At 40.1% G+C, this 27,176-nt stretch overlaps 2 protein-coding genes across 2 annotated transcripts in view; one reads left to right on the plus strand and one right to left on the minus strand.

Annotated features, from left to right (window-relative positions):
- CSTF3 (cleavage stimulation factor subunit 3) overlaps positions 1 to 1,716 on the plus strand; it is a 59,044-nt gene extending 57,328 nt beyond the window's left edge. The window contains exon 21 of the mRNA XM_060766564.2: positions 985 to 1,716. Coding sequence (XP_060622547.1) covers positions 985 to 1,187 — 203 coding nt within the window. The 3' untranslated portion in view covers positions 1,188 to 1,716. The remainder of the gene's footprint in view (positions 1 to 984) is intronic.
- Positions 1,717 to 2,693: 977 nt separating this feature from the next.
- On the minus strand, positions 2,694 to 27,176 carry TCP11L1 (t-complex 11 like 1). The gene is made up of 11 exons (XM_060766555.2): positions 26,995 to 27,176; positions 21,840 to 21,920; positions 19,826 to 19,994; positions 17,057 to 17,189; positions 15,971 to 16,091; positions 14,178 to 14,398; positions 13,225 to 13,361; positions 11,957 to 12,144; positions 7,817 to 7,998; positions 5,864 to 6,036; positions 2,694 to 4,944 (listed from the first exon to the last, which is right to left on the minus strand). The coding sequence occupies exons 3-11, from the start codon at positions 19,977 to 19,979 to the stop codon at positions 4,721 to 4,723; spliced, it is 1,533 nt and encodes a 510-aa protein (XP_060622538.2). The 5' UTR covers positions 19,980 to 19,994; positions 21,840 to 21,920; positions 26,995 to 27,176; the 3' UTR covers positions 2,694 to 4,720.

The following is a 27,176-nucleotide window of genomic DNA, read 5'->3' on the forward strand; positions in this document are numbered from 1 at the left end:
TGGACTTGGAGCTCCATGGATGCTCTTTCCAAAAAGAGTGGACAAAGGGAATAACTGATTTCATGAGAAGGAAAGTGACATCTGCAAGTGAGAAGGAAGCAAAAACACATAGTAAAGAAAGATAACGGTGGAGGGGAGTAAAAGGCGTTATCTCGATTCCTCCTCTCATAGATCACTACGTGCTGATGCCGCTTTGCTTCGAACAATGGGCTGGGTCCATTTGGTCATTTTGTGGTTAGAAAGGTTTCTCTGCTTCACAGAAGGCACCACAATCAAATAAGACTCCCGGAAATCCTCCACAACTCAGCCAATGGACAGGATGTACACCATCCATATGCACATATCTTGAACAGACAAGGCTGGCTGTACAGATATAAAGCACTCTCACAGAATAGTACTGTTAAACCACTATGTTTTGAAATGGTTTACCCTAGGAAAATAGCAAATAAGCTAGCTATTGTTGTTCGAAGGATATATTGTCCAATTCCAAGCACCGCAATTTAAGGGAGATGTTGACAGGCTGGAATATGTCCAGAGGAGGGCGACTAAAATGATCAAGGGTCTGGAGAACAAGCCCTATGAGGAGCGGCTTAAAGAGCTGGGCATGTTTAGCCTGCAGAAGAGAAGGCTGAGAGGAGACATGATGGTCATGTACAAATATGTGAGGGAAAATCATAGGAAAAAACACAGGGCACCTTTTTGTTTTGAATATATTTTTGGGGGGTTATTACATCTTATTCTTTTATGACAATGTTCTCTGAAAACATACCACATATATTTTTTCAAACAATTGCTAATCTTTTGCCATCAGAGAATTTACCAGTGGTCCTAAGAATTTCTGAATGGGAGTTTTATAGAAATTTTAGTTAAAAAATAAAAGGGTTTGTCCAAAACTACATACAAGAACACACTAGAAACATGAGTTATAAACTGTTCAGGAAACATACGATTCACAAAGCTAACCATTTTCTCTTTCTTTTAAAGCTGTAGATGAAGCTGTGAGGATTATAACTGGAGGCTTGCCTGACCTGTCAATGGAAGGGAATGGACCTTTGGAAAACAATGCCCTCTTAAATAAATCTGTCAAAAGACCAAATGAAGATTCAGATGAGGAGGAAGACAAAGGGTCAGTGGTCCCTCCCATTCATGACATTTACAGAGCACGGCAACAGAAGCGGATCCGGTGAGACGGGTTGCAAACAGAACTGTGAAAGAAATAAAGGACTTGTAACATTTTTTCCTCCAACAAATGAAAAGTTTAAAAGGGATTGAAGTTTCTAACATGCATCTTGCAACTGAGGTTATTTTGTTACTGTGGTGCCTCTTTTTTACCAGCTCTTCGCCAGAAAGGAAGAAAGGCAGATGAATCTTAGAAGGAGCAAATTTGAGCTCTGGCAGAACCTAAAGATTTTGGAACACAAACCATGATCAATGTCTGAATTGCATTTCTTTGCTCTTCAAAGGTATTCCCCATCTACCACATACAACCTCATGGGAGTTCTGACAGTTTTATTTTTTAAAATTTGAATAGCTTATAATGGTGAAATATTTGAAATTCACACTTCTGGAAGCCAAGCAGTTCTTCTCAGTTTGCTCGTGTAGTGTCTGTCCTGCCTTATTCTTTGTTTTTTATTTATGGCAGAATGAATGGAAACTGTTTTGTAGTTTAAAATGGGAAAAAACACATTCCTTTCAAATAAAGGAGCTCTAATATCATGTGTCCTGCTACTTTATTTCTAGCAACTATTACCAACTTTTTTTTCGTGTCAGGAGCGACTTGAGAAACTGCAAGTCACTTCTGGTGTGAGAGAATTGGCCATCTGCAAGAATGTTAATCAGGGGATGCTTGGCTGTTTTACCATCCTGTGGGAGGCTTCTCTCATGTCCCTGCATGAGAAGGTGGAGCTGACAAACGAGCTCACCCCGTTCCCCGGATTCAAAACACTGACCTTTTGGTCAGCAATGCTCATTGTGCCACCAGAGGCACCTTATTACTAACTAAAGGCCATTAATAAAACAAATTTCATTCTTGATAGTTGGGAAAGCCAATCTCAACCACTGAGCCTTGCAGCATCTAGGATAGAAAGTGGAAGGTTGCAGTTTTTCGCCCAGTCACACACACACACCCCCACACCCCCTTGCACACACACAGCACAGCAATACAGGATGCTATGCATTCAAAATCATACCACTCTTGCCATAATCTAAAGAACTGCCAAAATGCGCATTACACTTTATGATCACAGCAATAGTGCCATTCCCAATTAGGTTTATGAGTACTACACAGGATCTTGTCCATCTATCTAATAAAAAAAATCAAAATGTATGTTTGGATGTATTTTCCAAGATGGCTCCCATATCCAGAGAGCCTCGTGAACTTCACCAGTGATGGATCTAGACCACGCTTGACACACATACCTATTGTGACCAACATAACTTAAACTAATGGTGGTTTGGGGGGGGGGAGGGGGGAATGGGAGGTGGGGTTTGACTCAGGCTGATGGGCCTTCAGTCTTCAATAAGATGGGATCTGCTTTTAGGATATTTAAGTCCCTCATATATAGATACCAGAGGAAACCCAAGGAAGAAACTATACCTACCACAAACAGTACTAAATTTACAAAAAGACAAACATGAAAACCAGAAAATCAACTGAGGCGCTTGCTAATTATTTTCAACTGGAACATGTAGACTACTGGCAAAAAAATGTGTATTTATTATACATATAAGTTAGTGATGTACAGAAAGTGAAGACTACACCAACATAAACACTGAAGAAAAACATCAACAGATTTAAATTATCAATAGTTTCAACTAAACACATACAATCCAGACAATGTCAACAGAAAACTCAATTTCCATCTATTGTCTTTTCCCAACTTTTCCTCCCAATTTACTGGCATAACAATCATACCAGCGGAAGAGGGATAGGAAGCTGCCACTTGCAGAGTCCTGCTGAGCCTTTCCCAGGCAGCCTGGATGAGAGGAAGTGGCCTTGTTTTTTTGGTCTTTCCGGGGTGCATTCTTGCTAATGATTTATCTTGCACTGTAAACAGTGGGAAGCAAATGATCTACATCAGCTCTGGGATTGGTGGAATGAAACTTGTAGCATTGCTAGTTTGCAAATTAGTCAGCAGCACTTTCTCATTTAGTTTGAGCCTAAGCTCCCATATACATTGGCCCAAACCAATTCATTCAGAAATAGGGATTTTATTTTACTTTGGTAATTCTAGATCAACAGGCTTAATCCAACTGGTTTCAATGGGAGACATTTAAAAAGTGTTCCACTTCCCCATTGGCATTTATGGAGCCTTACACACAATTTATTTATTCATCACCTTCAGGTATAAAGTTTTCCTTGGGCCATTCAACACAGCCCTATATCCCAGAATACCAAGTCAAAAAATATCACATTATCTTGAGTGTGGATTCAGATAACACAGTTCAAAGCAGATATTGTGGGATTTTCTGCCTTGATATTCTGGGAAATAGGGCTGTGTGGAAGGGCACCTTGTTTATATTAGCATTGCATGCTATCAGCGATTCTTTTTAAAACCACAACTCTTCTCAAAAGAGATTTTCTTTTCACACTTTTGAGAGAAACTCCACCTTGAATCTACAGAAGCTCTTGTGAATTCTGAAGTACCAAAGAACCAGAAAATACTCTAAAAATATAGTTTATATATGTTTTTGGTAGAATATCTGCAGGGTAGAGAAACAAAGGCTATAGAAAAAGCCACAGCTGGCAGGTTGACTAAGAGCCTTGGCTTGCAGGCTACGTATAAAGTGCTTTATCTACCAGTATCCAGGTTTTGACCATGCTGAAACTTTCAAGTTACTGTTACAGTTGTTAAAGTAGATGTTAAGAACCATGTAACTTGGTCTAGAAAAAGAGGCATTTACTAACTTTTTGCCTCGAAGCACATGCTGACAGAATGTTTTCACCAGCTATAATCCTGCTTTTACAGGTGGCCATATTTCACCACTAGCTCTAGCTTTTGAGTTAGAGAAGAAGCTGGAGTATTTCATGTATTTTTGTGTGTATCATTGGAGGATCCATTCTGCACTCATGCTATTTAATGACTGAAATGTTTGACAAGAAATCTATTTTGGAAAAGTGGGGTTTTTTCCTATAGAGAAAAGTTAACCACTTTGATCCAATAATACTATTTCATGTACAGAAGCAGGCTTCCTTAGATAGACCTCCTGTGACACAATAAAACAAGACAACTGCACAAGGAGAAAGGCGAGAGGAAGTCTTCCCACACCTCTCCCCTCCACAAAAACAGTCCAAAGAAATAGGGCAGGGAGCGTGATGCAATTTCCACACCATTCCAACAGCACACTGGTATTGTCAGGAGCTCCTGAATAAAGTCCTCTGAGCCCTAATAAACTCAGGGAGCAGGGGGAGAAATAATACAATTCATGTCATTCCATCTCACCTGCTCCCTTCTCCTCCCAAAGTTCCTAACTTTATCTGTCCCGCTCGGAAGCTTCTGGACTTTAGCATGAGTCTTTGGGTAGAAGGGAAAAGGCGGTGACAAATCTGAATGTGGAGATGCCCAACACATAATGAGAGACCCTTCTGCTTTGCAACTCTTGACAATTTTGACAAACACATCTATTAATATAGGTATGCATCCTTCTACTGTCTTGTTTTGGATTTAATCCCAACTGCTGAGGGTCTTGTACAAAAGCATTCAGTTTTGCATGTCTTGGTTTAACCACACAGCTTAGGCGATTCGTCTTTATTCAGTATTTTGTTGAGGACCGCATCATAGTAAGGACTGAAGACCATCTTGTTGTAGTTGACAAGGCGGACGTACTTGACAGCAATTTCCTCCAGCTCTTTCTGAACAGGGCTCAATCCCCCTGGAACCGCAGGAAGGGATTTTTGGTGGCCGGAAGCAAGGTAACTCTCCAGATAGGACTGGATTCTTGAATCTTAAGAAGGGAAGTAAGACATTAGTGAGAGATCCTGGCTTCCTTTTCACAAGACAAACAGGTAAACTCATCAGATGGGTCCATCATGGGACTTATTTCTGTTTCAGCAACCTTACCTCAACCATAAACAAGTGAACCCTGGGTTTCTTTTACTCTCTATTCCAAATATTCCCAAGTATCTTGACTTCTCTATCTCAGGAGAAACCCTCCATTTTTTTTAAACCCGACACTGCCTGCTTTTCTAAACCCTTTCACTATGTAACACAATTTTTGTTCCTGGGCTATACATATCATTTCCTAATTGGTTCTACCATAAAAACATGGGGGGAAAGTTTATTAGACTGCAAAAACTTTTTTTGTGTGGAACATCCTGCAGTACATTTTGCTATAGTTTGTCAATGAGCATCTCAGAGTCTCAACCAATTCAACATAATTTGTGGCAGCCACAGAAGCGAAATTTGTGGAGGATAACAACTACTTTCTTTGAAAGTATTTGTCATACGCCACAAATTTCGCTTCTGTGGCTGCCACAAATTAGTACCACACAATTAAACAAGAAATAACACTTTCAAACCAGGAACAGAAGAAAAAAAAACAAATTTTGTTACATAGCATAATAATTTGAGAACATCCCTTATCTCCCAACATTTCTCTTTATCCTTGGTTTTGATCTTTATTTCTATATGAAGTAACATCTATCTATCTATCTATCTATCTATCTATCTATCTATCTATCTATCTATCTCAAAATCAAGTGATTTCCCATCCCAAAAGGATTTATACACTGAACACACTTCCTTTCTCTATGTGAGCTGCTTCTGTGTTCTCAGGTTTTTGACTTACAGATTTCATCTGAAGACAAGTGGAAGAAAGGTCTGTCTCCCTCACACAAAAACAAAGGTTGGTCTAGTATGCATACCTATTAGTTTGCAAACAGAGTTATCAGGACTGGCCAGGGCCAGAATCTGTCCTTTAAGTACAGTCTCTTTCTCTGCCGTGAAAGGTGTGTATCCATGTTGGGAAAGACTACTATTAACTTCAGCACAAATCTTTTCACTTAGGATAGCCAAAGCTTCATTCAGGTTGAAGGAGCTGCAGAAAAAAGGAATTTGATTCATTAAAGTCAGCGTTGAAAAATCCATGTCCCTTACAAGCTATAAAACAGCTTTGAATTGATGGGGGTCCTTTTCATGGCAACTGAGTTACAGCACTTTGATATCACTTTGACTGCCATGTCTACATCCTGTTGAACCATGGGGTTTGTAGGTTTGCAAGCTATTTAGACTTCTCTGCCAGAGACTGATAGTGCCTAATCAAACTACAAATCCCAGTGTCTCATTGGATGCAACCTGAAAAGGGTGTTCTTTGCTAATGTATAACCCTCATGCAAAATCACAAGCCATGAGCATCAGAAAATTGCAGAGTGAAGTGGCTTTAGTGGGAGTTTTACATGCCAAATACTGCTTTAAAAACAATTCAAGAGAAGCTTGTTGGGACTGGGCCAGAAACAGCATGAATTTGGAAGCCATGATCACCTGCTGTGAAAAACTTGACAAGGTGCTTTGAGGAGGAGAATGTTTTCATATTCACTCAGAACTTGATTCCACAGTTATGACAGCCTGGGGAAGCATGTAGTGTGCCATCTGACCAGATTTAGGTAGATCAGTTCCAGTTAATATGTGGATAAGATACTTCCAATTAATCCACCCCACTTCATGTATGCTTTACCTTTGCCAATTATGTCTGATAAAATGGGAGCATAGGTTGATTTGTTGGGTGGGTCCAAGAAAAAAATAAATGCCACACTTTCACTGTGATGGCATTCAAAGGTCTAAGTAACTAGCTCGGGATCTCAATATGTGAAGGAGTGCCTCTCCTTCTATGGGCCTGTTGAGGGGATTGGGGTCTCCCACAGGTGAGAATGATACACAGGCAGTCCCCGGGTTACAAACAAGACAGGTTTTGTAGGTTTGTTCTTAGGTTGAATTTGTAAGTCAGAATAGGCACATTTAAAATGTAACTCCACCCATACACACGCACGCACACACACAGTAGATTTGGATAGCATAGGACCCCTGTGTTGGATAGCATTAACACCCCTTTGGAGTTTGTTTTGCTGTCTGTGCCCCTGTTCAAAAGACTTAATTTCTGTTCCTGTGACAAATGGATTTTGAAAATTTTGGGTTGTCATGGAAACACTGATTGGTGAGAAAGTTTCAGCTGAGGCATCTTTTCTCCATGATAACTTTTATGGGGGTAGATTTCTTCTCACTTCCTGCTGTCACACTCCTGTTTGTAACTAGGAGTTGGATGTAAACCAGATGTTTGTAACCCATGGGCTGCCTTGTACTATGTCTGCACCCACCAGCAGAAGAAATACACCACATGAGGTCAGGGGAGAGGGCCTTCTGGACTATGGCACTCCATTAAGCAATGCCTCCCTCCGACTAATGCTTTATTTTGGTGCCAAATCATAACATAGATTTTTAATTAATGTTTGTGTGACTTAATTATTTTTTCCAAATAATACATGGTTGTAATTTGTTGTACTGTTTAACAATACTATTGTATTATTTAAGACGTTTTGGATATGCAAAACCACAGATAATAGCAAACGCTATTGAAAGTAAAGACTTCCAACCCAAACGTACCATAGGGTCGTCCTTGAGAACCTAGAAAATGTCTAGAGGATATTTTTTGTCATATGTGGATTAATGAAACGGCAGGTACCAGTCACACTGTACTCCCGATCACCTTCAAAGCAAATTACTACCAAGGGAGGGAAAGAAAGTAATAATGTATGGACCCTTTTCAAACAGGCCTCAGCCCTCTTCCCGACCACCAAGGAGCCCCAAAGCCAGGTGATGCTCACGGAAGGTGCAGCCCCGTCAACAGCACTCGGATGACCATTTTCAGCTTGTCAGAAAAGCCCGGCAACCCAGAAAGAGCGGTGCCCGCAGCACTTAACGTTACCAGAAGAATAGCCCCGGTTAAAATAAGCTGGTCCAGATCCAACTGCATTTCCTGGAATCGGCTTTGGTCCATTAGCACAGTCTATTAAAAGAGATCAATAAAGCAAAGGATGGTTAATTCAAACTGTGGAATGAAGAACATGATACTGTAAGAATGAAATGACAGTATCACACAACATAGGGGTTTGTTATAAGTTGCCGTAGAATGAAAATACTGGTAGTTGTACTTCTCCCCCATTTTATTTTTAATCATTTTGTATTGAGCTGCATTGTAAAGTTGTGAACCCTTATTCCAAGAACAAACCAGAACCAGGTTATATGCAAGAGAAGCAACAAAAGAACTACATCACGGATGCAGTTTCAACTTGGTCCTACAAGGCAACTGTTCACCTGCAGGACTTTGCCATGGAGGCTCAGTGATAACACTACATAATTGTTGAGGTTGTTGTTATTGTTATGCCCTGCTTTTTCTTTACTAAAGGAGACTGAAAGTGGATAACACTAAAAACTGTAACATGTGGATTCCCCATTGGCTCTCTTCTACAAAGAATAAACAAAAGTGAGCACAATTCTGGAAACTTGCTAGGCTCACAGAATAATTAAAAAAAACTGGCCCAATGTCAAGTCAGCAACAATCTGGAGTTTGTAAATTTACAAGGTCACTGGGTACAGAATAAATGTACCGGTGACCCAAATGTTCTGACTTTTTTTTTTAAAAAAATATAGCACCAGAAAGATACTGGCATGGGCTGTAATTCCCCAGACATAAATCAAGAAATTCCTCATGGAGGTCACTATTCCAGGCATCAAAACAAATGGTGAGCCATCTAAAAAATCATTAATGTGCAGGAATTCCGTGGATTATTACAACTCGTATAAATGCCAATCTTCCATTTTAAAAGCCCTAAATGGCTAGGAACCTGGTTAACCGAGGAACTGCCTACACACATATCATCTTGCTCACATGATAAGATACATTTTAGAAAGATGAATGTGCTTAATAGCTGTAAAACTAAAAAACACAATTCTTACAGGTTTGTTCCTTCTTCTATCTGCACAGGGACCTTCTTCAGTGCTGACTTTTGCCAAGATAGAGTGACTGTATATACCAGTGGTTCTCAACCTTCCTCATGCCGTGACCCCTTAATATAGTTCCTCATGTGGTGGTGACCCCCAACCATACAATTTGTTACTGTTATGAATTGTGATGTAAATATCTGATATGCAGTAGGTATTTTCATTGTTACAAATTGAACAAATTAAAGCATAGTGATTAATCACAAAACAGTATGTAATTATATATGGCTGTGGTTACACTTAAGAAATGTACCTATTTCAGCTTACACACAAATTCAACTTAAGAACAAACCTACAAACCTACAGAACCTATCTTGTTTGTAATTTGGGGACTGCCTGTATATGCTTAAGAGGAGGAATGTGGATAAGGTCTTTTCTTTAGGGGGAAGCTGCTCTGATGTGAAAAACCAAACTTGGCTTTTGGAAACCTTAGGCCAAAACCATCAGGGTTTTCTTGGCCAGATTGTGTTGTTACTCTTGCCTTCCTCTGAGGCTGAGAAAGAAAAATAGGGGAGAAGGAGGGAGGGGAGAGAAAGAGGGGAAAAGAGTAAAGAATGTGAGAGAGAAGGAGACGCTGCTTAAGGGCATGAGAGAGAAAGAAGGAAGGAGAGGGGATCACAAGAGAAAGAGAAAATGGAAGAAAGGAAAGATAAAAAGAAAGAGAGAGAAGGAAGAAAGGGGGAGAGAGGCATGAGAGAGAGAGAAAGGGAAGGAGAGGAAGAAAAGGAGGGGGGAAATAAGGAAGAGGGGAGAAAAGGGCATGAGAGAGAAAAAGAGAAGGAGAGGAAGAAAGATAAAAAGCAAGAGAGAAGGAGGGGAGGGAGAGAAAAAGAAAGGGAAGGAGAGGAAGAAAGAAGGAGAGAGATAGAAAAGGAGAAGGGAGGGAGAAAGAAGAAATATGGGATGGGTACAAAAAAAGGAAAGAGAGAAGGAGAGGGGGAAAGGGAGGGTGACAGAAAAAAAAGAGAAAACAAGACGGATAGAAAGAAAGGGAGGTGAAAAAGAGAGGGAGATAGAGGGAGAAAGGGAAAGAGAAGAGTAAGATAATTATCAACAGGAAAGGAAGGCATAGAGAGAAGAGAAGAGAAGGGAGGGAGAGAAGGGGTAGAAAGAAGGGAATAGAAAGGAAGGGGGGAATGAAATAAAGGAAAGAGATAGGAAAAAAGAAGAAAAAAAAGGGAAAGGGAGACAAGAGAAAGAAAAAGGGAAAGAGAGTAGGAAAGGGGGGAAAGAAGGGAAGAGAAAGGAGGGGGGGAAGAAAAGGAAGAGATATAAAAAGGAGAGGTGGAGAAAGGGAGAGAAAAAAGAGGGAGAAAGAGAACAAAGAGAGAAAGAAGAAAGGAGAGGAAGAAAGAAAAATAAAGGGATAAAATGAAAAAAGGAGATGGGAAAAGGGGCAAGAAAGAAAAAGAGGGAAAGGGGGAGAGAACAAAAGGAAAAGAAAAAGAAGGAGAGCCCGCCTCCTTGCCTTCTCCCGCCATGCGTGCCTCTGCCTCCAAGTGCCTCCCTATGACTCCTCTCTGTTTCACGCCACTGGAGGAAGAAGAGGAAGAAGAGACCATTTTCAGACCCAAAGGAGACAAAGCGGTGACCCCCTGTGAATGGTCGTTCGACCCCCACAGGGGTCGCAACCCACAGGTTGAGAACCGTTTATATATACGGTATAGCAAAAATAGCTTAAAAGTTTTCTTTACTTGATTTGATTTATATCTTGCCTTACTCTAAGTAGGGAAGAAAAGGAAGTCTCAACAAAATGGCTAAAAAGGTACATCTACTGGATATCCTTCTGCCCCAACCAGTTAAAGGCTGAAGCCCTCTTTGAAAAACAGAGAAAGCGCTGGCAAGGACTGATTTTTTTTTTTTGGGGGGGGGGAGGTCTAGCAGATACTGACAATAGTCTTCTCACTCTCTTTCTCCCATTTCCCTTTGTCTTGTTTGCACATCACTTTGGGAGGGCATAATTCTAAAAAGCAAACCTGATCCTGTACAAATACTATAAAATAAGAACATTGTTAATTATTTACTTATTTACATTTAAGACAGGGACCCTCCTAACAAATATGCAATAAAAACCAAGCCATTTCTTAATAAACTAGAGAACAGACCTACACATTATACATTTAAAGAGTTTTAATTGTTAATTTTCAATACCATTTTTAATGTTTATATGTTTTTGAGGTTTTAAATTGTATTCTATCAGTTTTACTATAAGCCGTTTTGTGTCTTTTTTTTAGAAACAACAACAACATTGCCCATCTGTCAGACAGAGAAGAATTTCCTAACTGTGAGAGCTGTTCAGCAGTGGAACTTTCTGTCCCAGAGTGTGATGGAGGCTCCTTTTTTGGAGGCTTTTAAATGGTGATGGCCATCTGTCGGGGGTGCTTTGACCCCGATTGTCCTGCTTCTTGGTAGGAGGTTAGACTGGCTCACGAGGTCTGTTCCAACTCTATGATTCTATGATTATCCCATATTCCAGAAGGAAGTATAATATTAAACTTTAATTACAGAAGATGAGAAAGACACAATGCATGATTATAAAATCAAGATTTCCAAAGTTATCCAAACTGCTAGCTTAATTTGCCTCCACATACAGCAGTACATTAGGACTCCTTGCTACCTTGATGAGGCCATTTTCCATTTGCTTTCATTTCTCTAGAGTACTGTGAGTTCTATTCAAAGAAAGAATTAATGGGCTGCTCTTCCCAGCTGCTTAGATGGAATAGAAACAGTGACCTGGCCCATTTAGACCCAATTACCCTCCCACATCCAACACTTTGCCACTTCTAACAGACTTCTCATTCACATAGAATCGCAGAGTTGGAAGAGACCACGTGGGCCATACAGTCCAACTCCCTGCCAAGAAACAGGAATTGTGGGAGCTGAAGTCCAAAACATCCGGAGGGCCCAAGTTTGCCCATGCCTGTTATAGAAGCTGCTCCCATTGAAAAAGAAGTCATTGTTACCTCTGGAAAAGGCTTCTGTAAATGGTTCCACTTGAGCAGCTTAAGGTAGGCATGGTTCTGTATGGCAACAGGGCACAGGGCAGCAGCTCCACTGGAAGACGTGGCACCATCATCCACGGCAAGAGCAGCTCTGGACCTCAAGTCATCTGCAGCTTCTTGCAGCCATGCAGTAACAAAGTCTAAGGAGTCTGTTTTTGAGTGAAGTCAAAACAAATCAAGTATGTTTGATTATGGTTCAAGACCAGCTAGGGAATCTATTTCAAAGCAGGATTACCAGAGCCTTTTCTCATGAACCCACAACTCTTCCTATTTATAGGTTGAGCATCCCTTATCCAGAATTCTAAAATCTGAACTATTCCAAAATTATCCACATAGGTGGCTGTGATAGTACCCTTTCTGATAATTCGGGGTATGCTAACTTTGTTTCACGTACAAAATTATCTAAAATAATGTGTAAAATTATCTCCAAGCTATGTTTGTATGGTGTATATGTAACCTAAATGAATTCTGCGTTTCAATTTGGGTCTCATCTCAAAGATATCCCACTATGTACATATATGCAAGTACAAGTATTCCAAAGTCCCCCCAAAAATCCAAAATACTTCTGGCCCTAAGCATTTCTGACAAGGGAAACCCAACCTGTATTTTTTACAATAATTATTTTAATGTAGTTCATAACAATGTAAGAACAAATAGACAAAAATAAACACACAAAAAGAAATCCAAACAAAAGATGCAATTAAAGATTAATTAAAAAGTTGAATAACTGAAAGAGTGTATTTTCTTCTCTCATTTCACATTCAAACGATAAACGATCCCTCTGATAAAAAAAATGTTTGATGTGGGTTGAGTTTTCCATCAATTGAACATTTTTCGTTGATTAAATAATTGTTTTTGAATCAACCACAACAAAAATACATGAGCACACTGCATGTTTCATATTGCTTGATACAATCAATGTTTATCCTGCTGATTTTCCTTAAGATTGTGAAGCTGGCAAAACTGTTGTATTTTAAGTCCTATTCACATAAGGAAACTAACCTAGAATAAAGGAGTCTGAAGAACCTAGCTTTACGGATAAGGTAATTCTAAGTATGTTTCATCTAAAGCAGGTACACTGATTATATGTGGTTTTTATTCTACTCCTGTGGAATTGTGTTATCAGATTTCTCAACATTTGGGTTGAACGTTTACACAGTATCAGTTCAACAACAGCATTCTAACAGCAGAAAGAGATAACTGGCAAATAAAAACAACAAAATCCATACTTGGCTGTTTCTCATATAGTTCCTGAAACTTCTTCCTTTCATATTCAACCGACTGCTGCATTAAATGTGGCCTAATGCTACTAACAGCAAAGTTGGCCATGTCCATTTTCATCAAGTCCAACACGGAGAAAATTGCTCTGCAAAAAAACCCAAAAGAGACATTAAACATTTCAAGCAGATGTACATTTCTAAAACACTGATAGGATTAAAATGTTAGCAATTTTTGGATCCCAATGGCTCTATCACTATGCTAAATGTGAACGCACGCAGAATAAGATTGAGCTGGGAGGGGAACCCACATGTATTACATGCTCTCCTTACAGATTGAGTATCCCTTCTTTGAAATGCTTGATGGGACCAGAAGTATTTGGGATTTCAGGGGGTTTACCCTTTCGATTTTGGAATATTTGCACTTACATAATGAAATTGCATGGAGATGGGACCCATACCTAAACAAGAAAGTTATTTATGTTTCATATATACCTTATATACATATCTTGAAGGTAGTTAGATACAGAACATTTTAAATAGAATTTGGGCATGAAACAAGGTTTGTATACACTAAACCACCAAAAAGAAAGAAAATGTGTCACTATCTCGGCCATTCATATGGACAGTTTTGGAGCATTTCAGATTCTGGATTTTCAGATAAGGGATACTCAACCCAGATATTAAAAACCATATTAAAAGGCAGCAAAGGGGATTGTTTACTTTTTAAGGGATCTTAAAAAAACCCAAAAACAACACTGCTTCACCAGTATCCTTGGTCAAAAGCATAGCTTTTCTTACTGTTTCCCACTTCTAGCAATATCCCTTCCATATATAAACACACAAAGAGAAACATACATATATACATATCAATTTATATTCAATTATATATGCAGTACTACTGTTTATCAAAAGCTTTCAGATATTCTAGCAAGCCCCACCTTCATAGGAAATCATGCCATTACCTGAATAAGGGAACAATTTCATGGATGTCTTTCAGCTTCTTAATTTCCTCATCTCTGGCTGGAGCGCAGAGGGTCCCCATCATCCCAATGATGAATTCAACCAGCTTAGAAATGTCAAGCGCGCCATTCTCAGCCTCCTGCTTGATCAGTTCTAGATCTAGAGCCTCCGTAATCTGATTTCTTAATCTAGTATGCCCAGGCAGCAAAAAAGACAGGAGTGTCTGAAAGAAACCAATGTACCTTCTATTAGCTCCTAACAGTATACCAGGGCTGCACCTACTAATGCTCTTCTAGAGCAACTCCTGTTGTAGCAATATTATATTACCTATTAAATTGGTCTTCTTTTTATAAAAATAATGAACAAATATTTCAAATTTTAATAAAGATTTTCACTTATTAAAGACATTTAGGCAGGAAATATATATGCAAGGTTGGTGCATGTATGTACATATGATCTTTGATTGCTGAGGATAAAGCTTGAATGATCTGTAACACAGGCCAACACACATTTTGGTGCCCCAAATGTTGGGCCTGTTTCTAGGTATATTTAGCCTGATAGGTTTTCCTCTAACAGCTCTCGTTTTTGAGATACAGAATATATGCCATCAACTAGTTGCCACCTGCTCACCCACAGAAAACCACAATAACCATATCTAAGAAACTAGAGTTGAGGCGATCTATCCAATGCACTTTTCCAAATCAGTGCCCCAAACAACTCCAGGAACAGGCCTAAAAACAGATACAAAGAACAAAAAGGTTTTTGTTGTACTGTGTTAACTCTGACAATAAAGCTTGAACAATTATGTTTGAATCTACTTCATGTCTTGCAATCTCAACAATCCTCTTATTAACAAAGTTTTTTCAGGATAAGGAAATTTACTAGGAAGAAGCTGAAAGGAGAGGGGAGGAAAGAGGTGCTTATCCCTTTCTTCATCTGACATCATTCCAAGATTCTGCTTCCAATACGAATATAAATATGGAAACAAGTTTGGGTCACCTCCTGTTGGCAGTCATATTTTCTCTACAAAACTCTCCCTTCTGGTGCCACTTTGCAGAGAAGGAATCACACAGGATTTCAAGATATTATATGGAAGTAAAAGGTAAAAGTTTCCCCTTGACATTAAGTCTAGTGCTCATCTCCATTTCTAAGCCGAAGAGCCTCAAAGGTCATGTGGAGGGCCATTACTTTCCTGAATAAACACATTTGATCTACTCACATTTGCATGTTTTCAAACTGCCAGGTTGGCAGAAGCTAGGGTTAACAGTGGGAGCTCACCCTGCTCCCCAGATTCATACCACTGGCCTTTCGGTCAGCAAGTTCAGCAGCTCAGTGGTTTAACCCACTGTGCCACCAGAAGCAGTTCTGCCCTAATTTTTACTGCCAAAAAAGAGAGAAAAAACAGGGGGGAAAAGGAGTGCTAAAAAGCAGAAAATTGACTAATTGAAATTGAGTGCCAGGTAAATACTAGAACCTTGGCCGTGCCATTCTCATTTCAAAGCATTATGGGGCAGGAAAGCAACCAATGTAATGATGAAAGCTACAAAAATGGTCCATATATTATCTATAATTCATGTATGCCTCTAAATAGAAAGGTTTTATGTGAAACCTGAAAGAGATTACTGCTGAAACAAGGATACTGGCCAAACAGTTTACCAGTTTGTGAAAATAATGCTTGCTTAGAATCAAAATCATGTATATCAAGACCACTGGTTCAATAAGTTGCTACCGCCAACTACAGCTAATCAAGTGCTGTTGTGAGCTTCAGAAATAAAATGTATTTTCTTTTTCTTACCTCTTTGATTTCTCCCACAAGTTTAATTGCATGATCATATGATGGCGGGTCTTCTTTTAACTGGGTTTCCAAACAATCCCAAAAGGCCTTGTGGACAATATCTCTCACTCGTTTTTCGAGGCTGGTGAAGCAACAGATAGTGAAAACTGAATTGGAATAGCTCTAACACAAAGGGAAGTGAGGCCTGGAAAAAAATAATCTGACTAAATGAAAATGTGAACTGGCTGATATTATGGGGGATGGAGGAGATCTGGCAGAGTATAATGTATTTGTTGCGTTCAATGGGGAGCTGTGTTCAATGAGAAATTATAATTCAGAAAGAACAGACAAGAGGGAACCTGTTGCCAAGATTACAGACAAAGCTGACTGATGGAGCAACAGAAACCGATCACTACTGGAGAAAAGGATACTAGCTGAACAGTCTACCAGTTTAAGGAAATGATGCCTATCTAGAATCTAAATCCTAGCTGTATTAAGACCATTGAGATGGACAGAACGAATTGGGCGCAATTGTTTAAGGGGCTGGAGGACTATGTTGTTGCTTATTCGTTCAGTCGCTTCTGACTCTTCGTGACCTTGTGGACCAGCCCACGCCAGAGCTTCCTGTCAGCCGTCACCACCCCAGGCTCATTCAAGTTCAAGCCAGTCAATTCAAGGATGCCATCCATCCATCTTGCCCTTGGTCGGCCCCTCTTCCTTTTTCCTCCCATTTCCCTTGGCATCATTGTCTTCTCCAAGCTTTCCTGTCTTCTCATTATGTGGCTTCATCTTTGCCTCTACTATCCTTCCCTCCAGTGAGCAGTCAGACATTATTTCCAGGAGTATAGAGGGCTGTATCAAAAATTCTGTATCAGATGGCTTATTAAGATTCTTTGGGTCTGAGTTATAGAAGAAATCTATACATCAAATAGCTTTGCTTCCACTGCCAATATGCTGATGTCCACTGAATAAATATCTAACAAAACCACAAGATGCTCTGAATTTCTTATTCCTGTGCTGAAAGTTGTATTTAATTGCTATGCTCTTACTGCTTGCAGCCACCAGTCGTACCTCTGTTTCTTGTACAGACATGCTCCAGCCTCTTACCTGTTTTCTGGCAAATCAGATGGCTTAATCTGGAAGCCTCCATTGACAACAATCTCATGGGCCAACACCATGTTGGTAACACCTTTTGCAGTTTCCATCAATTCCTCCATTGATACAAACTGAGGGGGGCTCGCTGTTGGGAAATGAGAGGCACTTCAGTAAAATATTCCATTGGTTTAAATTTAAATATTGCCAAACTATCCTATTTCATCGCATAGCAGTTGTGTCCGCATAACAGTTGGGGTGACAACATTAGTATATTTGTGTTCCTCGCATAATAGTTGCGGAGCCATTTCGGGTCCTTCCTTCCTTTCTTTTCTCCAAAGTCAATGCAATCTAAAAACTATAAATTTGAGGTCTTTGGAGCTCAGCTCTTCCCACCTTCCTCCGAGGAAAGGTAGTTTAAAAACCTGAAATGGACATCTCTGGAACTCTGATCTTCTCTCCTTCCTCCTTTCTCCAAAGAGCTTCATTCCAGATTTTGTAAACTGTTGTGCCTAGGAGGAAGGAAGGAAGGAATAGTGGAGATCCAGATACCTCCATTGTATAGTTTTTACGATAAACTGCCTTCAGAGAAAGAAGGGAGGGACGGAGGGAGGGAGAATCAGCCCCAAATGAGTTTAAACAAACAAAACAAACAAACATGAGGCTGTTTGTTTGAGGCTAGATCATCCCTCCTCCCCTTTCAGAGGGAGGGCATTTTATCTTTAAAAAACAAAACAAAACAGGAAACCGGAGAATCAAAGGCAGATTGTTTTTCATTGCGTAATAGAAGGTTCTAACACAGTGTTAGCAATCCTAAGAAATTTAACTATTTTTGATGCAGAGAATTTTCCATTCCTCTTGGTTGCCAAAAATAGATTTTGAGTATCTGATAGGTCCTTTTGTCCTTTGCATTTCCTTGTGGTGCTAGTCATCCAGTTGTGTTTTTGCTAAGCGGCATCATGTCTCCTGTATCCAGAGCAGACCCCTTGAGTGGGAGGGAAGAGGACCCTCTTCCCAACCAGGGCCCAGATCTCAACTGGACTCTCCATTCTTGTTAATTCATTAATCTTTACATACACACATATATAAGTAGTCCCCAAGTTAAGAACAAGATAGGTTCTGTAGAATTGTTCTTAAGTTGAATTTGTATGCAAGTCAGAGCAGGTACATTTTTAAGTAGAACACTAGCCCCATATGTGTGTGTATGTGCACGCATATGTATATATGATATAAATGGTTTCCATTCTTCTCCTTTATCAGGAAGATAATTTCTCCATTTTTGTCAATTCTAAAACGTCTGTATTCCAACTTTCTTTTAGGGATAGTCCTTTAGTTTTCAAGTTTTGTGCACAGAGTCATCTTGCTGCAATAATAATAATAATAATATATATGAGCTTTGGATAGCAAAGAGAAGGGTTAACACTTCTGTGGTGTTTGTTTGCCTGTCTAGACCCCTGTTCGGAAGATTTCACCTCACTTTCTGTCCCTGTGATTATTGGATTTTTGAAAATTTTGCATGTTGTGGAAACAAGGATTGGTGATAAAGCTTCATTGGGGACACCTTTTCCCCATGATAAATAACTCTTTCAGGAATGAGTTTCCCTTCTGAGGAATAGATTTCCCTCACTTCTTGTTGTCTCACCCCTGTTCTTAGCTATGAGTTGTTTATAAATCAGATGTTTGTAACTTGGAAACTGCCTGTACTGCCAGGTTTTGAGATTTAATTAAAAATATGTAATAAGGTAGAATGAAGTAACTGTCTAGAATTACATATTAGGGGTTTTTTTAACAATATTTTCACTGTTTGTCTTTGAGGCAGGAAGTCCACTTTAATCTTATATTATCATTCTGGTAAGGGGCAAAGAAATCTGATCCTGCTAAATACAGGGATCAAGAAAGAGAGCAAGTAAGAGGGAACATGATGCTTTTTATCTGGCCTTCTGAACAAAGAAAAATTGGCAACAAGGAAGGTAAAGTGAAGACTGCCAAATGAATGTCATCTGGGAATTCCAGACATGAAACAATCAGAGCCAGCTAACACCTCCCAACAATGGATTCCCCCAGACAGGAATCAGACAGGCCTTGAAGATGCAAGGCTTTTTAATGTTAATCAAGGTGGCCATTTGCAACATTCAAACCTGCCTCCAACAGACAAGGGTTCTTTCTCCCACCCTGGACCTTCCACAGATATATAAACCTCCCTTGCCTGGTTTCCAATATACCTCACTACCTCTGAGGATGCTTGCCATAGATGTGGTTCAAATGTGAGGAGATAATGCTTCTGGAACGTGCCATACAGCCCAAAAAACTCACCACAACCCAGATGTCATATGCATTACAGTAAAGATTTCCCCAAAGGGAGGACAAAATGAAGAGTATTGGAAAGGAGGACTGATAAAAGGTAAAACCCCTGGGTCAAGAATCCATGACAAAGAAAAGTCAGTATTTTCAGGAAGATACCAGAGTAGGAGAAGATTTTAGTCCATATTCAAAAACTTAAAACTCAAGATTTGCAGATTAGACTACTTCATGTAACTGTATACTTAATCCTGAGACCCATTACTTCAACATTGCCTGGAGTAGGGCACAAGAGAAAACAGGAAGCCCAATTCTAGGGATTCTTACAAGGATTCCTTTAAATAATACATCTTATTGAAAGGGAAATGCCATATTGTTTGTTCAGAAGTGTTCCATTTACTATGTAAAAGCAAAACGGAAGCTACTCAAGAAAAGTTTGCTTGTTGTCAGAGGAAATAATGAGCTCCAAGTAATGATTTCGCTTACGCTCCAGGGTATCGCCTCTGCTAGGAGTTGGGGGATTCTGCCGGATCTTCTTCCTGACTGACTGTTCTGAGCTTTCTGCGTTTTCCTGCTGGTTATCTTCCAACTTGTCTGGTTTTCCCTCACTTGAACCCGGCATGTCTTGGTCCTGGGACATTCTCAGATGTTGGGACTAAGAAAGAAAGGAAAAAAGTTAAATTGGTTCATGTAATACCGTCATGATGGCCAAATACGCGGAGCAATGGCTTCAAACTACAGGAAAAAGGCGATTCCACCTGAACATTAGGAAGAACTTCTTAACAGTGAGAGCTATTCAGCAGTAGAACTCTCTGTCTGGGAGTCTGCTGGAGGCTCCTTCTGTTGGGGCTTTTAAACAGAGGCTGGATGGCCATCTGTTGGAGATGCTTTGAACGCGATTGTCCTGCTTCTTGGCAGAGGGTTGGACTGGATGGCCCATGAGATCTCTTCCAACTCTATGATTCTATGATCCTATGATTCTAAATTCTCTGCTAACCTCATACAACAAAATTTTACACCTAATGCACTTGCTCTAAATTAAATGCATTACTAGAAAGAGAATTTGACTCCTATATGTCAAATTTCCAAAGACAGAAATATAAAAAAGTATATTGGCTTAAAATATATATAATTCTCTATATTTCTGTCTTTAGGAAATCAACACATCAAAGTCAAATTCTCTTCTACTTTCTTGTAGTGCATTTAATTTGATTTTGTGATTTTAGATACTTAAAAAGTGGTAGCAGTCATAGCCTATTAATGAGGTTAAACTACTATCTATTCCTAAAAATGCACATTGTAATACAATTAACTAATGAGATTAACTGTTGCGGGGAGAAGGTTAATTGTCTAAATGAAACATCCAGAATCATTTCATTTATATTCGGTCTTTATCACAGCCTAAAACTCAAGGCAACTTAAAACAGTTAAAAGAAACAGCGTGCATCTACATTACAGAAATTATGCAGTTTGACCCCACTGTAAATATCATGGCTCAATGCTAAGGATCATGGGAGTTGTAGATTTGGCCTTCTGTGCAAACCACAACTCTCATGATTCTATAGAACTGAGTCATGGCAGTTGAAGTGGTGTCAAATTGCATTAAATCTATAACATGGATCCCCCATAGCTAAGGAAATTCCACCACCCCCCCCAAATGCAGCAGTAAAAATATAGTTAAACTATACACAAAATTAAAACAAGCTAAAAAAAACATACCTGTTACAAACAACCAATAAATTTTCTCTTTGGTAACACAAATTTTATCACAGTGTCTTCTTCCCATCTTCCCATCAACAAACATTAAAAGTGTATTGTAAAAATCTGAATCTAATTGCTAGTTCTATCTTGAGTAGATCCACTCAAGGTAGGGAATAGGTTAAGCAAATGCAAAGTATGAAGGCATATCCTCGTAAATGCATATTCTGTGTAATGAATCTTGAGGAGGTCATTAACAAGAGCAGAATATGTCACAATTTTAAAATGACAATTCCACAGGAGTGACCTGATTTTCAGTTCTAATTATTAATTAGAATAGAACAACACCACAAGATATACCCATGATTAATGGTTATTTAGAGTTCACAAGTCTCCAACAGTGTTTTGAGTGGCTGTCAATAATTTCCCAAGCTGAAAAGTAGCAATACTATGGCAAACTGGATTTTTCTGAGCACATTCAGTGCATGAATGATGCCAATGTGACCAACTTCAGCTGAGTTTCGTGGCTTTTTCTAGTATGTACAGGTGGCATGGCAACTAGGGATTGAACTAGATGGCTCTTGGGAAATTCCTTTTTAACTCTGTAATTTTAGAAAGCAAAGCAGAATGACAACAATATGGTATAATAATTTTAAGACAAAAGGAAAAGCCAGGATGTATGATCAACCTGGATCTGGACAAATCTGTGCAAAATAATAAAAGTAAATCCAGCATTCACAACAGAAAATTTGAAATATATACTTGTTTGCTAACAAACCATTTGATTAAGAAACTACTTCACCTCAGCAGTGCTTTTACTCCAGCAAAACGTGGTTCAAAGTTTCAAAGGGAGCTCTGGGAATGGTTTTGGTGCAGTAGATACCTGGACAAGAATAAAAAGCCAGAGAATAATAAATTAAATCCAATTGTAAGAGTAGATTGAACCAACAGAGACTTCTGTTAACACCAAGTTCCTGATTATTCAATGGGCCTATTGTATTAGAAACTAAGAACTGGGTTTAGGTCTTGGGTCTCCTGTCCAAGCAATACTTTCAGTCACTGCTTTTTCATTTTACATGGATGCTGAGACAGAATTTGGCCTCTTTTTGACCTAATTAGATCTGTTGAATCCATTAGATTTATCTACATGTTGGCATGCCATTGAACAGTTGACTGAATGAGTCTACTATAACTGGGACTAACCAACAGGATATCAGCCCTGGCTTTAGTATATAGTTCTTCTACAACTTGGGCATCTTCAAGTTATCTTTCAACTTAAAGCAACCCCATGAATTTCATAGGGTTTTCTTAAGCAAAGAATATTATGGATATGTTTTTGCCAATTCCTTCCTCTGAAATACAGTTGACTGCACCTGGTATTTATTCCTCAGGGGTCTCCCAGCCAAGTACTAAATATGGCTGATCCTGCTTGGCCTCCAAGATCAGATAGGATCTGATACCTTATGGGAAGTTAGGCCCTAATTAAGACCACAGTATATCTCAGGCATGGGAAAACTTCAGCCCTCCAGGTGTTTTGGATTTCAACTCCCACAATTCCTAACAACCTACCGGCTGTTAGGAATTGTGGGAGTTGAAGTCCAAAACACCTGGAGGGCCAAAGTTTGCCCATGTCTGGTCTATCTGCTATGGGCTTCACCATAATTCTCACTGAGGCTAGATCTACACTGCCCTATATCTGTTTTGAATTGCATTATATGAGTCTACACTGCCAGATAATCTGGGATAAGAAGATATTCTGGGATCAGATCCTGGGATATAGGGCAGTGTAGATCCAATCTTAGATGGGTGATTCCTACTACTTTGGAATTCACGATAAGAGTTCACATGAATAAATGCACATCCACAAAAAAAAAAAGCAAAGAAAACATCTCAAACCTTCTGAATGGGAAACTAAACGGAGGGAAAAGTTTTCATCTGGACTTCTTCCTTACAGCCCCACTTTCTATGTGAAATGTGCTCCTTCCATTGATTCTTCTCTTCTTTAACACAAAATGTCCCCTCATCATTTCCTTTCTCAATCTCAGTACCCACTACCCACTCCTTTTCCTTCACTTTCCCCATATAATCCATATTTACACTGGGTTGCTGTGGGTTTTCTGGACTGTATGGCCATGTTCCAGAAGCATTCTCCCCTGATGTTTCACCCACATCTATGGCAGGCACCCTCAGAGGTTGAGGGGTCTGTTGGAAACTACGCAAGTGAGGTTTATATATCTGTGGGATGTCCAGGGTAGAAGAAAGAACTCCTGTCTGCTTGAGGCAAGTGTGAATGTTGCAAATGGCCACCTTGATTAGTATGTAATGGCCTTGCAGCTTCAAAGCCTGGATAATTGCTGCCTGGGGAAATCCTGGGAGGCGTTCGCTGGCCCTGATTGATTCTTGTCTGGAATTCCCCTGCTTTTTTAGTGTTTCTCTTGTTGTTGAAGCCCTGATTTTAGAGTTTTACTGCCCTGATTTTAGAGTTTTTTTGCCTGCCATTGATGTGGGTGAAACATCAGGAGAGAATGCTTCTGGAACATGGCCAGACAGCCCAAAAAACTCACAGCAACCCAGTGATTCTGGTCATGAAAGCCCCCAACAACACATGGAATTGCAGTACTTTAACTGCAATGTGTGAAATGGTCCTTGAACACATCAAAGAGATCAGGGTTCTTCCATTCATATCTCATTTCTTCTTACCACCCAAGTTCTTCCTCTGTCCTACATTAATAGAAATACATTAATAACATTCAAACCAGATGGAATCATAATAATAACCAGACAGCTCCGCTAAATTAAAAAATACGTTTAGGCCCCTTTCACCCTTTCCATCATCACAAAACTGCCTGTGGAAAGAGCTTGAAAATAAAGAAGAAAGGGGCCTTTTGTAGGGACTCCATTATATTACGCTACAGTTGATCCTGCCTTGCACAGCAAACAGGTTTTTCCAGAATTTGTGCTGGACTTGGCCTAGAACAGTAGGAAAAAATGAGATGTCTCTTGGTTTTGATTTCTTTCACACAATGACTAAGCTCTTTCCTAAAGAGCTCTGTAAACTGTTATAAGTTTGACTACACAAATAAGCAGACAACACCAAGTTAATTATGTATGTTAAGTTAGCTAATTCTCCATTATTTGTGTTAAACTAAATTATTTTCTATCTTGCCTCCCATGTAGTGTATAAACAGATTATGAGAGTTTGGATAGGGTTTACAACTGAAATGGGTGGTAATAAGTAATACTAAACAACTAAAATAATTCTTCTTGGTGGTCGGGGTGGAGGGATTGCTGGGCAATTATTAAATAAATTCTGCCCATTATATTCTTGGCAACATGGATGTTCTGAAACCTGGAAGACTGGCTATGTTATATACATCTTTGATAAGAACAGAATATCCCCTATCCATCAACTGTCTGAAAGGTTTAAGGGAGGGATAGAGAAGGTGAGTATCATGGGGACAGGCTCTACAACTTAGGAGGATGCTTCTACACTGCTGAATTATTGCAGTTTGACACCATTTCAACTGCCATGGTCAAATGCTACGGAATCCTGGGATGTGTGGTTTAGTGAGGCACTAGCTCTCTTTGGCACAGAAGGATGAAGATCTTGTCAAGCTACAACTCCCATGTTTCCATAATATTGGGCTGTGGCAGTTAAAGTGGTGTCAAACTGTATTAATTCTATAGTATAGATGCACATTGAGGCCCCTTCCACACAGTTGAATAAAAATCCACATTTTCTGCTTCGAACTGGAATATATGGCAGTGTAGACTCAGATAAGCCAGTTCAAAGCAGATATTGTGGGGTTTTTTTGCCTTGATGTTCGGGGTTATATGGCGATGTTACCCCCATGTTACCCAGAGTTACCCCCATGAGATTTATTGGGGCTTGTTTCTACATAGATACAGGTTAGGGTATATCTATATTGTAGAATTAATAGTTTGACAACACTTTAACAGCCATGGCTCAATGTTACGGGATTGTGGGACTTCCAGCTTGGCTAGGTCATTCGCCTTCTCTGCTAAAGAGTGCAGGGACCTCATCAAATTACAAATCCCATGATCACATAGCATCGAACCATAGCAGTGCCAAAGTGCATTAATTCTTTAGTCTGGATGCACCCTAAACCTCACCAGTTATGGGACAATGACTTTTCAATCCATGAACAAAACCTTTTAATAAGTAATACCCACCTTCCCCTTTAATTATTAAGGCATGTTCCCCTTTCAATAGGACTGCTTGTAGGATGATAAAAATTGTGACATCCCCCTTCCTTCCTCAATATCTGTTTTTAACTGTGGACCCTTCCACACAGAGGTATAAAATCCACATTGAACTGGATCATGTGGTAGTATGGACTCAGATAACCCAGTTCAAAGCAGTTATTGTAGATTATCTGTCTTGATAATTTTGTGTTATATGGCTGCTGTTATATGGTAGGGCCCTGGGTTATCTCAGGCCATTTCCATACAGCTGAATAAAATCCCACATTATCTGCTTTGAACTGGGATGTATGGTAGTGTGGACTCAGATAATCCAGTTCAAAGCATATATTGTGGGATTGTCTATCTTGATATTCTGTGTTATATGGCTATATGGAAGGGCCCTGGAATATCTCAGGCCCCTTCCATACAGCTGAATAAAATCCCATATTATCTGCTTTGAACTGGGATATATGGCAGTGTGGACTCAAGATATTCCAGTTCAAAGTTGATATTGTGGGATTTCCTGCCTTGATATTTTGGGTTATATGGCTGTGTGGAAGGGCCCTAAATCCACACTGCCATATATCTCAGTTCAAAGCTGATATTGTGGGATTTCTTGCCTTGGTATTTTGGGTTATATTTTGGGAACGGCCCAGTGTGGACTCATATAATCTGATCCTGGGATATAGGGCCTGTCTAGAAGAGCCCTCATATAATCCAGTGCAAGGCAAACATTGTGGATTATCTGCCTTAATATTCTGGTGAACTGCAATATATGGCCATATATTGTAGTTTGAAGCAGACATTGTGGGATTGTTTGCCTTGATATTCTGAATAAATTCCCATATTATCTGCTTTGAACTGGGATATATGGCAGTGTGTACTCTGATATTCCAGTTCAAAGCCGATATTGTGGGATTTCCTGCCTTGATATTCTGGGTTATATGGCTGTGTGGAAGGGTCTAGTGTAGGCTCATACAATCCAGTTTAAAGCAGAAAACCTGGGATCGGATCCTGGGATATAGAGCCTGTCTGGAAGGGCCCTCAGATAATTCAGTTCAAAGCAGAGATTGTGGATTATCTGCCTTGATATTCTGGATTATATACTGTGTAAAAGGATGCTCTCTCTCTCTCTCTCTCTTTCCATGCTCATCCCTAGCCAAATGCATGCGGGCAAAGGGCCAGCTGCCCATCCACTTTGGCGCAGCGCTTCCAGATCAAAACAAACAAACAAACAAAACTCCAAGGCCAATTGTTTTGCTGCAGGGAATTTCTTGGGGATCTCCATATTTCAAAATGTGATTTCACTCTCCATCCTTGTGGATATCTAGCAGAATTGGCACTCAAAAGGAAGGAGGAGGGGTCCTTTGATCCTTTCAAAGTAGGCATGGGCCAACTTGGGCCCTCCCTCCAGGTGTTTTGGACTGCAACTCCCACCATTCCTCACAGCCTCAGGCCCTTTCCTTTCCCCCCTCAGCCCCATAAGCGGAAAGAGGAAAAGGAAGGGGCCTGAGGCTGTGAGGAATGGTGGGAGTTGCAGTCCAAAACCCCTGGAGGGAGGGCCCAAGTTGGCCCATGCCTGGTTTACACAGAGAGCAACCACCAAAGCAATTGTTATTCTTCTCGCCACCCTCCCGCCCCTTTCCCCTGGTTTAGCCGGCCTCCTGACGAAAAAGGCGGGATGCCTGGCTCTCTCTATCAGAGGAGGCATCCACCTGGAAGAAAACCCTGTGGGGGAAAGGCCTACTCACCTGTGCAGCGCAACCTGGGGCGTCCAGAGAGCAGCCTCTCCCTCGCCATCCAGGACCACGCTCGCTCTTCGGAGGAGAAAAGGGCGTGGCAGCGGTGACAGCGAGACGGGAGGGAGGGAAGGAAGGGCTCTGCTCAAAGCCAGCCGGAAGTCGAGGCCGGTTCCTCCATGGGCGCCGCCATG

This window comes from Anolis sagrei, chromosome 1 (assembly GCF_037176765.1).
Source record: "Anolis sagrei isolate rAnoSag1 chromosome 1, rAnoSag1.mat, whole genome shotgun sequence".
Lineage (NCBI taxonomy): Eukaryota > Metazoa > Chordata > Lepidosauria > Squamata > Dactyloidae > Anolis > Anolis sagrei.

Coding starts and splice junctions, on each gene's coding strand:
- TCP11L1 (XM_060766555.2), bottom strand. CDS start 19,979: ATGTCCCAGGACCAAGACATGCCGGGTTCAAGTGAGGGAAAACCAGAC. Junction 17,190..19,825: donor CAGAGGCGATACCCTGGAGC/GTAAGCGAAATC, acceptor ATTTCCCAACAG/CGAGCCCCCCTCAGTTTGTA. Junction 16,092..17,056: donor TCTGATTTGCCAGAAAACAG/GTAAGAGGCTGG, acceptor TTGCTTCACCAG/CCTCGAAAAACGAGTGAGAG.